This window comes from Piliocolobus tephrosceles, chromosome 8 (assembly GCF_002776525.5).
Source record: "Piliocolobus tephrosceles isolate RC106 chromosome 8, ASM277652v3, whole genome shotgun sequence".
Classification (NCBI taxonomy): domain Eukaryota; kingdom Metazoa; phylum Chordata; class Mammalia; order Primates; family Cercopithecidae; genus Piliocolobus; species Piliocolobus tephrosceles.
Window position 1 is genome coordinate 133,065,204 of NC_045441.1, and position 13,321 is coordinate 133,078,524.

At 36.8% G+C, this 13,321-nt stretch overlaps 1 protein-coding gene across 1 annotated transcript; it reads left to right on the forward strand.

The window, feature by feature from the left end:
• Positions 1–9,686: 9,686 nt before the first annotated feature.
• LOC113225170 (olfactory receptor 2A2) lies at positions 9,687–10,725 on the forward strand. The gene has a single exon (XM_026456369.2). It carries the CDS (start codon positions 9,750–9,752, stop codon positions 10,704–10,706), a length of 957 nt encoding a protein of 318 aa, XP_026312154.1. The 5' UTR covers positions 9,687–9,749; the 3' UTR covers positions 10,707–10,725.
• The last annotated feature ends 2,596 nt before the right edge of the window (positions 10,726–13,321 follow it).

The following is a 13,321-nucleotide window of genomic DNA, read 5'->3' on the forward strand; positions in this document are numbered from 1 at the left end:
TTCTCAAAAGAAGACATTCATACAGCCAACAGACACATGAAAAAATGCTCATCATCACTGGCCATCAGAGAAATGCAAATCAAAACCACAATGAGATACCATCTCACACCAGTTAGAATGGCAATCATTAAAAAGTCAGGAAACAACAGGTGCTGGAGAGGATGTGGAGAAATAGGAACACTTTTACACTGTTGGTGGGATTGTAAACTAGTTCAACCATTATGGAAAACAGTATGGCGATTCCTCAAGGATCTAGATCTAGATGTACCATATGACCCAGCCATCCCACTACTGGGTATATATCCAAAGGATTATAAATCATGCTGCTATAAAGACACATGCACATGTATGTTTATTGCGGCACTATTCACAATAGCAAAGACTTGGAATCAACCCAAATGTCCATCTGTGACAGACTGGATTAAGAAAATGTGGCACATATACACCATGGGAATATTATGCAGCCATAAAAAAGGATGAGTTTGCGTCTTTGTAGGGACATGGATGCAGCTGGAAACCATCATTCTTAGCAAACTATCACAGAACAGAAAACCAAACACCGCATGTTCTCACTCATAGGTGAGAACTGAACAATGAGCTCACTTGGACTCGGGAAGGGGAACATCACACATCGGGGCCTATCATGGGGAGGAGTGAGCAGGGAGGGATTGCATTGGGAGTTATACCTGATATAAATGACTAATTGATGGGTGCTGACGAGTTGATGGGTGCAGCACACCAACATGGCACAAGTATACATATGTAACAAACCTGCATGTTATGCACATGTACCCTAGAACTTAAAGTATAATAAAAAAAAAAAAAAGATTCTGAATTAGAATAAAGATTTTAGTTACAGAGTAGATGCTCTTCCTTCTGCTATATTAAATATATATATATATACACACACACATATACACACACTTCAAAACAGCGTGAGGAGTATGAAAACAGTTCTATAAAAATATCTAAGATTGTCAGTTTATCCTTCTAGCCATATGTTTCTTTAAGATCACAGAAATATCTGCAATTCAATTAACCAAATATGTAAGGCATGTGATTGTATTTTCCTGTATTGCCTAACTTATTTTCATATTGGGCAAATGTTCTTTTTACACAAAAAATTAAAGTCAAAATGCTTTCCTAAAATATTGTGGGATCTCATTTTTGCTAAATTATTTATCTGTCTGTCCTATTGTCTTTGCATCTGTATATGTTAATGAAGAAATTTGGGGGATATTGAGCTATCAATCATAATTATTTCTGGATGCTGTGACCTAAAATAATTTTTTTTTATTGAACTTTTAAAAAATGTCTTTATTTTGTACATGTTGAGCTTAAGTCCTTCCTACCAAAAACAGGGCAATTTTTTTTTCCCCTTAAAGTATGTAGGGAGACAGGATGACAAAGAAGTATTAAGACTTTTAAGAAACAGGCAACATGAGTACAGATTTCCTGTTCACCACCAGCATGGAGCAAAGGGAATGCAGACAGTTTTCTCTCTTGATCAGTTGTATCCCTCATGCCTATAACCTGAACTGTGCCTGACACATTACTGGTGTATGATGAACACTTGATTAAGGTAGACACTGGGGCCCAGCGCCAACTTTCCAACTGTTGAACAAAGTGCAATGCAATACTGTTGTCCCATTAATAAGCCCAAACTTGGAGACGAAATTGCTGGAGAAGTCTGTGGCTGTAAGAGAGAAAGGCAACATCTCCCTTCAAGCCTGTTCATCCACAGTATATCGACAGTGGCAACAAGTTAGAAAACTCTATTTGACAGTATTTTCTCTCACCTGATTTTCTAGGAAGGAAGTATGTATTCATTAGAATACATCAGCTGCAAGTAACAAAAGTCATGTTAATTAATTGCCCTTTCCCTCCTCTGCATGGATTCTTTGTGCTAGTTGCTAAGACTGCCTACTCTTCCACCGCCTCATATGATACATCCATTCCAACTTTTTATTGAAGACTTCCCTTAATAGTCTGCTAATCTCTTTCTGTCTGGACTGGTTCCATCCCAACAATTCCATCTGCCTTTATCTTCAGGTGGACACTCTAGTTCATTAATCATGCCAACCTCTTTTTTGGTTTACTCCTTTGTTTTGATGGAGCACCTCCCACAATAGCTTTATAAGGTTAAGGTGAGATGCAATCACAGAAGTGATGGTGAAAACAGACCTTAACATTTCAAATCCCTTACCATTGTTTATATTATTTTATCTTCTCCAATAACCCACTGAAATCCTATGAAGGAAGTAGAATTTTTTAAAAAGAAACAAAAACAGTAAAAACTCAAGCCCTGCAAAGGAGATATTTCTCTCTCAGAGATGGCAAATGTTAAAATATGCTTAGGCCAGTTGTAGGTATAGTAATTGATATAATCCACAAACACCTACTTCAAAATTGACTCTCACTTAATAAAGGTCCATCACCACTGATGGAGCCATGTATACTTTGCAATATTTATTATTGCTAAAATATAAAATGTTAATCAGTGTAAATTTAACACTCACAAGAAGTCTAAGACTTTCCATGAAAAATGTTTTACTCTCACCATTTCAAAGATTAGAAGCAAAAATAGGCAAATTATGATATGTGTTTGTATCTATAGTAGCCTGTGTTAAATGTCATTATATTGTACTCAACAAAAGGAATAAAATTGTGCTACTCATGCCAGTCTGAACAAATATGCACCAAACTATTATTCTTAGCTCTACCCAGGTGTTGGTGAGTCAAATTTATTTTTCTGTAATAACCTCATATGAAAGATGAACAATAAAAATACTAAAAGTAAAATATTACTTAAACACTATCTCGAAGCATTCTTATAATAAGTGCTTCTTTGGTCTATCGCAGAAGGGAGACTGATTTGGGCTGAAATAGTTGAAGAGGGCTCCATGAGGGCTTTGAAGGATTGGTGTTATATATGAATTGAAGTGGGTAAAACAAGATTAAACTGACTTGAAACAAGGAATAGGAATTTCAAGAAGGGGAGCTGCTGTAGGATAGCACTTGAATGAAATAGAGTGTGTGCATTGGAGAATAAGAGATAAGTGGAGGGAAGCTCTACTGGCCACACAGATCATTTTAAAAGAAAAATAACCCCATTAGCCTCCTCTTGAATAGATATATTTTAGCGTTCTCCACAATAGATTAAATATCATTATTGTGAAGTGCTTCTTCCACCATAGTTCAAAAACTAAGACTCTATAGAGAACTAGATTAAAAACAGACACATAGTAAGAAAGACCTGGAAGGATTTTGCAATCATCACTCAATGAAAATGAGAGAAAGAGAGAGACAGAGAAGCATGCTCATTTTATCTGTAGAGCCTAACTTAGGATGAGGAAATCAAAATGTGGCTAAGAAATTTAGAGATGTTTGAGATAAAAGGCACATTGAAGAAATTTAAGGAAGAAGATGAGGTATACCTGAACTTCAGAGTCAAAAATATTTGTAAGTGAGAAAGGTGGAATGATTATCAAGAAGTCACGGCCTCTCCTCTATAGTCAAACAGCAGGAATTGGAAAGTGGAGCGATTTTAAGACTGATAAAATAAGTAAGTTTTAAGAGAATTTAATTGATATATTATCTTGAATATTTTGTTTTCTCTCCAAGATCTTATCTCATGAACGGAAATCCTGTCCCCATCCAATTTCAAGTAAACATACTAAAATAAATCCCATGAGAATATGGAGGAACAAAATGAATAAACATGTGAGATGCTTTGATTGGTTTACTTGCTAATAGAAAAGCAATACATTCTATAGTTTCCTCTAGGGAGAATATGAGTGGATGTAATCTCACATGGTTCTGTTCACGGAATCATTATTTTTGTCTGGGGAGTTAGTTGTAAACAAATGATAATAGAATAAGCCCTGGCTTGCACAAACTAAGTCTATCATAAAGTTCAGGAGAGCTCTGTTGCTGGGTTTCACCTCCCAAGGAGGCCCCTTTAGAGACAAGAATCAATCTCAGTCTATTTATTCTTCCCTCCTGTCATTGAGGTTTCTTCTAAGCCCAAGGCTATGTTTGAAGAAAAGACTACAGATTATGCCACTGTAAGTAAAACTGATTCGTTGATCCTGAGAGGAAGTTTGCAGATGGGAAAAGGGAACCCGAAGTGAATGACATTACCAGCTTAAGGTATTTTTGACAAAACACCTCCCTCGTGTATTTTCCTTCTGGCCCTAAGCCTATGTTTGTAACTGGGGTCCCGAGAGGAGCTCTGGGGACCACTACTGGTCCTCACAACCATGGGGTGGCCATGGTTCCTCTCACCCTCCTGGTCCCTCATCCTCACGTGCCAGTGCCTGGCTTTGTCATGACTCCCCCAGAGAAGAAGAAGAGATAATACCCATGTAGGATATTATCTGGCTAAAGGGCTAAAAAGAACTCCAGGGACTACATGGCCCAGGTGCCTCTTCTTACAAATAAGAAAACACTAAATCGAAGTCACTAAGTAGTTCACTTGTCCTGAAATTGATTGATCTTCCTTCTGCCATTGCTAACTGTCTGCCCTTCTGATTCTTGAACCATGGTCTGGCTAACTAGAACCCACTGCTCAGCTGTTCAAGAGAGAGATGCCATTCTCTCATAGGGCAACCCAATGCCTGTGGGGAAAAGATTCTCCTTTTGTTTCCTGTTTTAGCAGAGGAACTGTTAAACATATAATGCGTTTCCTTGTTATTACTGGATCCAGAAGTCACTTTCCAATGATTGTTCCAAAGCATCAATAATGGTTTTTATGCACTTATTAAGTGCCTTATGATAGATAACTCATTTAATCCTCACAACCATCCTATAAGGTAGGGTTTGTTACCCACCCCATTCTGCAGATGGGGGAACTGAGGCACAGCAAGGCACAGAAAAGTCATAAATTTAGTGTGTAGCAAAGCCAGGATCTGAACCCAGGCAATGGGGCTCTATCTAGAATCTTTTCTTGTTCTTTTTTTTTTTTTTCTAAATTATGCTATTCATTAGGATCAAATTGAGTATCAAAGTAACTACTGAGATGGTAAGTAATTTATGAGTGATTGCAAATATTTGAAAAATCTGTGCTGTCCCAGAACCCCATCTTTGATAGCCATGGCTTCCATTGTGACTAAAATATCAGTGAAAACATTTATTTTTGATTGGTGTTAAATATCCTAAATATGTCCCCTTTTCTTCCATAAGATTCTCTCTCTCTCTCTCTCTCTCTCTCTGTCATAGGCATGGCAGAATAGCACTTTGAGTTTTGAAAACCTGTACTTTCTTTTTAAATATAGGAATGAGGTTACATTAAATGATTCTTTTCATCTCTTCAAGTTTTCTTTTTAAACTTAATTTTATGACTCAAAATAGAAAAACAATGGCAGTGAGAACAAAATGTGTTTTTATTTAAATTCAAAAATAACAAAAAATGAATGCGAAATAAATGTGAAAGAGTTTGCAAAACCATAATGATTGTGTCAGATTTTTAATTCCAATGATTTAGATTCTTGCCTCAATTTTGTGGTGTCCGTAATGCTGTTAGCAACAGCTAACATTTATTAAACCATTAACAGGTATCCTAGTGGTACTCATTCTTCACATCAGCCCTTTAGATATCTGTTGTCATCATTTTACAGATGGAAATAGTGAGGTTCAGAATAAAGGACTCAACTTTGTAATGTTCACCATTCAGAATCAAGGTCAGAGTGATGGTCTAAAGAGCGCTGCTAAGAATGCTTATCTCATTCTTTTCAGAGACTATATTTTTTTTAATTACTGCTAATTTTGTCATGCTACGGAAGAACAGAGAACTGTATCCATGAAGGTTTTTTCCTCATTCTATGCGCTGAAGATCTTTCTTTGATGCGTAGCTGGAGTAGACTCTCAAAGAAAACTTCATTTCAGGCATCTGTGTCTTTATTGTGTCTGCTCAGGCTTTTTCTCAGAGAAAAAATAATCTGACTTCTGAAACTATAAAATCCGAAATGCAAAACCATGCTAATAATGAAAAAATGTGTTCAGCTTGCAGTATACTTTTCTATCATCCTTGGTTTCACAAGTGAGCTGATACAACATTAGTTTGTGCAAAGAATCACCGTTATAGAGTTGTCATCACCCTATAACCCTTGCTAGCAAACTCTTAAAATGTGCATTTGACATCTCATGTTACATTTGGTTTGGATGCAGTTCACATCTAATGAAATTAGACTAACAGTTCTATTTGCTCCTTTATTTATTCCATTCCTTCAGAAATAGTTTATTTTGGCTACTGCTTTCTTTCAGAAATGTCATACAAAAAAAAATCACATGTAAAATTCTATAAATACAGATAATTTTACTTATAAAACTTTGATTAGTCAAACAATCCTAACCATTTGGCAAAAGGAAGCTCATGATGCATTTGTAATTGCTGAGGCATCCAAGTGCTTGCTACCCTGGGTCCCTGAACTGGGTGCAGAAACACAGAGATGCACACAGCACAGTTGAGAGCCACGGGGCTTGTCACATCCCACACCCAGGAATGTGTCTCAGGCTGCCCTCCCTCTGTAAGCTGTGATCCCACTTCACCTCTGGAAGGTCTCCTATGTCTCACTGAAAGACTATCTTTGGAAAGAAATTTAGTCTTTTCAGCTCCCTGTTTCTTTCTTTCCAGTTTTAACTGGAAATTCCCAGAAGCAACTTTACAGTTGAGAAAAATTAAAAGGCATTGAAATGTAGTTCTCTGTATGAAGTTCATTTTCTTCGACCTGTGCAGATTTATAACCTCACTTTGCTTCTGCCCTCGTTCACCATTTGGTGGACTTGGTAATAATTTTCAACCTGATTTAAGATCCACTTCTACTTTTAGTCAATAGACGATGTTGATTGTTTCTCTATCAGGACAACTCAGGAAAAACATATATGCTTCTGTAGGAGAAGTGATAATGAGGTTTTTCAATTTCTATTTACTTGTTAAGGGTTAATACTTTCTCGTAATTTAGTGACATTTCTCCCATTTGAAGCTCTAAGAAAGTCTTCTAAGATCAGATATTCCTGTTAAAACTTGGTGAGAAGACCGGGTGTGGTGGCTCATGCCTGTAATCCCAGCACTTTGGGAGGCCAAGGTGGGCAGATCACTTGAGGTCAGGAGTTCAAGACCAGCCTCTGCAATATGGTGAAACCCTGTCTCTACTAAAAATACAAAAATAAGTTGGATGTGGTGGTACATGCCTGTAGTCCCAGCTACTCTGGAGGCTGATGCGGCAGAATTGCTTGAGCCCAAGAGGCAGAGGTTGCAGTGAGCTGAGATCATGCCACTGCTCTCCAGCCTGGGCGACAGAACAAGATTTCGTCTCAAACGAAAACAAAAACAAAAACAAACAGACAAAACAAAAACAAACAAAAAAACTTGGTGAGAAGATAAGCAGAAATAGAGTAAACTTTAATTCTATATTTCATTGTGAAGTTTTTCCAAATAAGAAATGTCCTGTTTTGTTTCCTGTAAAGCATAAAGTTTATTAAAAAACAAACAAGTGTGTGAACAATTTATACAAAAGATAAGTCGCTGAATATTCCTAATTTGTGGAGGTCATCAATATAAACAATTTCATGCTTAATTTAAAGAATTTTCCTGCATATATGTGAATAGATACAAAAGACATAAATATGTTTATATTCTAAAATATAAATCAGGTCATGTAATACACATATACATTAACTTCATGTGATGACTTAAAGATCAAAATTGTCCTTTTTCATGGCTGCATGGTATTCTGTGTTGTAATAACAGCCAAATGAAAATAATCTATCCCCAACTGATAAAATTTTAAGTTAATTCCAATGTTTAAAATTTTTTAATTTTAAAAAAAGTTTGTGGGTATATAGTAGGCATATATATATATAGTATAGGAGATGTTTTGATACAAGCATGCAATCTGAAATAAGCACATCATGGAGAATGGGGTGACCATCTCCTCAAGCATTTATCCTTTGAGTCACAAATAATACAAATACAATTATACTCTTTAAGTTATCTCAAGATGTACAATTATGTTGTTATTATTGACTATAGTCACCCTATTGTGCTATCAAATCATTATTCAAAATTGTTTTTAAATATAAATAAGATTACAGAGAATAAGTACAACCTTTTGCTCACTATGCTTCAGGTACATTGTGTTTCTTTCTTTCTCTTCCCAGAAGTCACCAAGTGCTTCCTGTTTAGAGACTTTGCCTTTACGGTTCCCTTACTGCTCCCTGTGAAGAGAATGGTCCTCCTTTAGCTCTGGACAGGGTTGTGGCCTTCATTGTTTAGGTTCCTTTCACCTGACTCTTCTTGAGGGGGACCTTTCCTGATCATCTCATCTAAAGGAGACTTCCTCAAACCAAGCAACTTTCGATTATTTTATCCAGATGATTTTTTGTTGTTCTTTTCACAGTCAGCAATTATCTTATTTATAGATCATGCACTCCAGGATCATTTGTTAAAGGATGGATGAAGTACAGATTGAAACTGGACAATATTGTTCTCTTATCAAACTAGCAACGGTTGAAAATAAAAATACTTACTAGTGATGATCATGTGGGGAAGAAGCATGATTCTGAGGTACACATCAGTGATACATGATATTGGTATACAATAATAGAATTTATATAGGTATAAATTACTAGAATTTATATTGGTAAATTTTTTGAAGCAAAGCTGGAAATAGATATCAAAAGCTTTGAAATTTCAATATATTTAGCACCTGCAAATTCATTGTTAGAATACATTCTCAATTAAAATTCATCAATATAAGCCAAACATAAGCTTGTAAGAATATTTATCTCAATGTTACCAAACATAAGAGAAATAGAAACCAAAAATTTCTGGCAAGAAAAAAAATTCAATAAATTGTAACAAAAAGGGTATTGTACTGCTTTTATATATTATTATACATTAATGTATTTCCTTTTTATTTTTTGTATATTATATATTTACTATTTTGATTTACAGACTTGAAGCTATTTTCTTCCGTTTTAATTCTTTCACATATGACTAAATTTTAGCATTAAGTGCTGATGAAGAATTAAATAAAATTCTTGAAATAGAACTACAAACCCTAGAGATGGAAAGTAGGTGCCAGAGGTGCTTCCAGGGAGTACTGGCCAGTGGCTGAAAAAACGAGGGTTGTAGGAAGTTTTAAAGAAACTACAAAAGATGAAAAGCTATTTATAAAATATTTTAAATCTCAAATATGAAAGTAGAATTCATGTGAGAATGTAAACGGATTGCTAAGCGAGAATATGAAGAACAGAGTGCCCTAATCACTTCATATTGGATAGAAAAACACAAGCATGCCCAGGATATAAAACCACTTTGTACTGCAGCATTTTGTCAGTGTCATCTCTCATTTCGCTACGTTAATAACTAAGGATTCCACCCTATAAAAGAAGCAGAGTACCTTAATTCTCCAAAATGACACGCATTTGCACGCATGAATGTATATGCAATAATACAAGATATACTATATTACACCTTATGTTAATTTGTTTTTATATATAATAAGCATTTTAGCTAAATATTTTTTCCTATTACTCTATTGGTACAAGAGGATTTTTTTAATTTAATAAGCATAATTGAGTGGTTCCAGTAACATATTTGAAAACAAATTCAACAAAGAACTCATTCAAAATAATATATTTCTTAATTCCGCCTCTGAAACACTCAGCAAATATTGTGCACCTTTGGCCCACAGCTCTGACCTTTCTGTCCTAGATGAGGGTTTGTCTTTCTCTGCCACAAGAGCATGGAAGGCAACCAGACATGGATCACAGACGTCACCCTGCTGGGATTCCAGGTTGGTTCAGCACTGGAGATTCTCCTCTGTGGACTTTTCTCTGTCTTCTATACACTCACCCTGCTGGGGAATGGGATCATCTTTAGGATTATCTGTCTAGACTGTAAGCTTCACAACCCCATGTACTTCTTGCTCTCATACCTGGCCGTCATTGACATGTCCTATGCTTCCAACAATGATCCCAAGATGTTGGTAAATCTGATGAACAAGAAAAGAACCATCTCCTTTGTTCCATGCGCAATGCAGACTTTTTTGTATTTGACTTTTGCTGCTACAGAGTGTCTGATTTTGGTGGTGATGTCCTATGATAGGTATGTGGCCATCTGTCACCCTCTCCAGTACACTGTCATCATGAGCTGGAGCGTGTGCACAATCCTGGCTCTCACGTCCTGGTCATGTGGGTTTGCCCTGTCCTTGGTACATGCAATTCTCCTTCTAAGGTTGCCCTTCTGTGGGCCCCGGGATGTGAACCACCTCTTCTGTGAAATTCTGTCTGTCCTCAAGCTGGCCTGTGCTGACACCTGGGTTGACCAAGTGGTCATATTTACTACCTGTGTGTTTGTCTTAGTCGGGCCTCTTTGTTTGATGCTTATCTCCTACATGCACATCCTCCGGGCCATCCTGAAGATCCAGACAAAGGAGGGCCGCATAAAGGCCCTCTCCACCTGCTCCTCCCACCTGTGTGTGGTTGGACTCTTCTTTGGCATAGCCATAGTGGTTTATATGGTCCCAGACTCTAATCAGCGAGAGGAGCAGGAGAAAATGCTCTCCCTGTTTCACAGTCTCTTTAACCCAATGCTGAACCCCCTGATCTACAGCTTGAGGAACGCTCAGGTGAAGGGCGCCCTCCACAGGGCACTCCAGAGGAAGAGGCCCATGAGAAGGGTGTATGGGCTTTGCCTTTGAAACATGTGGTTTGCTGAAGCAAGAATTTTGAATATATTTTGTAGAAGAAGTTTAATATAAAAATGGTGACTGATTAAATTCAAGCTTTGAAAATAGGGCAATATTCAATGGAATATATGTTCTCTAAAATCGAGGAACCATCTCACTAGATAGGAGAACAAAATTATCAGAATATTTAGCCTTTCCTTTAAAAATGTTAGAACAACTTTTTGTTTTTATTTTTATTTATTTACTTTTTATGTCACAGTGCCATTTTATATAATTTCCTGAAACAGGCAAAATGAAACTCTGGTGTTAAAGGAGATAACAGCGTTGTTTTATAATAGGTAAAACCTGAAAAGAATCCAAATATCTATCAACAGGTAGAAGTTGAGTAATCTGTTGTATATTCATGCAGCAGAACACTAAATAACAAAGAAAATGAACGAACCTCAACATTCAGTAACATGGATGAATATTACAAACACAGAGTGATTAGAAGCCAGACACAAAAGGATGTATGATTCCACTTATGTAAATTTCAAACATAGGCAATAACTAAACTATAATGTTAAAGCGGATATTAGACATCATTAGGGTGAAGGGAGTAGATAGTGACTGGGAGGGGTAGGAAGGCAGCTGGGTAATGGCCATTTACTGATAATCCCTTGCCTTATACATTTATGTTTTGTGTACATTTTAAAAATAATTCCTACATTTATTTTAGATTCAGGTTGTACAAGTGCAGGTTTGTCACATGGGTGTATTGTGTGATGATGAGGTCTGTGGTACAGATGATCCCTCCACCAGGTACTAGGCATAGTACCCAACAGATCATTTTGCAGTCCACACACTGTCCCTCCTTATGCTCTCTAGTAGTCCCCAGTGTCTACTTTCCCCACCTTTATGTCTATATGTACTCAAAGTTTAGCTCCCAGTTATAAATGAGAATATGTGGTATTTGGTTTTCTGTTCCAGTATTAATTTGCTTAGGATAATGACTCCCATTTGCATACATATTGCTGCAAAGGACATAATTTCATTTTTTATGGCTATATAGTATTCCATGGTGTATATGTACCACATTTTCTTTATCCAATCTACTTCTGATGGCTGCCTGGGTTGATTCCATGTCTTTGATATTGTGACTAGTGCTGTGATGAACATACACATGTATGTGTTTCTTTCGTAGAAATATTTCTTTTCCTGTGGGCATATACCCTCTAATGGGATTGTTGAGTTGAATGGTAGTTCTATTTTTAGTTCTTTAAGAAACCTCCAAATCGCTTTTTGCAATGATTGAACTAGTTTACATTTTCACCAGCAGTGTATAAGTGTTTCCTTTTATCTGCAGCCTTGCCAGCATCTGTTATGTTCTGACTTTTTAATAATAGCCATTCTGACTGATGTAAGATGGAATCTCATTGTGGTTTTGATTTGCATTTATCTGATTATTAGTGATGATGAGCATTTTTTCATGTTTGTTGGCTGCTTGTATGTTTTCTTTTGAAAAGTGTTTGTTCATGTCCTTTGCCCATTTTTAATGGGGTTGTTTTTTGCTTGTTGATTTGTTTGTTTCTTATAGATTCTGAATATTAGACCTTTGTTGGATGCATAGTTTGCAAATATTTTCTCTCATTCTTTAGGTTATCTGTCTATTCTGTTGATAGTTTCTTTTGCTGTGCAGAATATCTTTAGTTTAATTACATCTCATTTGTCAATTTTGGTTTTTTACAATGGCTTTTTGGGACTTTGCCAATAATTCTTTGTCAATGCTGAATTCAAGAAGTGTATTTTCTAGATTTTCTTCTAGGATTTTCATAGGTGTGGTTTTACATTTAAGTCTTTAATCCATCTTGAGTTATTTTTTATATGTGGTGAAAGTGGGGGTTCCAGTTTCACTCTTCTGCATATGGCTAGCCAGTTATCCCAGCACCATTTGTTGAATAACAAGTCCTTTCCCCATTGCTTATTTTTGTTGACTTTATGATGAAGAAGATGGTCCTCAAAGTCTTATATATTTTTCTGTGGCCTCTAACAGGAAAAGGTCACTAACTGTTGACCCAGAGAATATATAATGTGCTCTGACATGTTAATTCAATGGGTACAAACTTTACTAGTATTAACTGTTTCCCAATTATTGGAGTTAGATTTCCAATCATTTCAGTAATGAATAATCCATTAAAAATTTTAGACAAGGCTGGGCGCGGTGGCTCAAGCCTGTAATCCCAGCACTTTGGGAGGCCAAGACAGGCAAATCACGAGGTCAGGAGATCGAGACCATCCTGGTTAACACGGTGAAACCCCATCTCTACTAAAAAATACAAAAAACTAGCTGGGCGAGGTGGCGGGCGCCTGTAGTCCCAGCTACTGGGGAGGCTGAGGCAGGAGAATGGCGGGAACCCGGGAGGCAGAGCTTGCAGTGAGCTGAGATCCGGCCACTGCACCCCAGCCTGGGCGACAGAGCGAGACTCCGTCTCAAAAAAAAAAAAAATTTTTAGACAGTCGAGGGGATATAAAATGCTACCTGATGGTAACTAATTTACATTTTCTTGCGGACTAATGGTATAGAGCAGCATTTTATATGTTTATTGACCACTTGCATTTCTTTTCTTTTTTTTTTTTTTTTTTTTTTT

Excerpts from the sequence above, each read along its gene's own strand:
- LOC113225170 (XM_026456369.2), top strand. The coding sequence starts at position 9,750 with ATGGAAGGCAACCAGACATGGATCACAGACGTCACCCTGCTGGGATTC.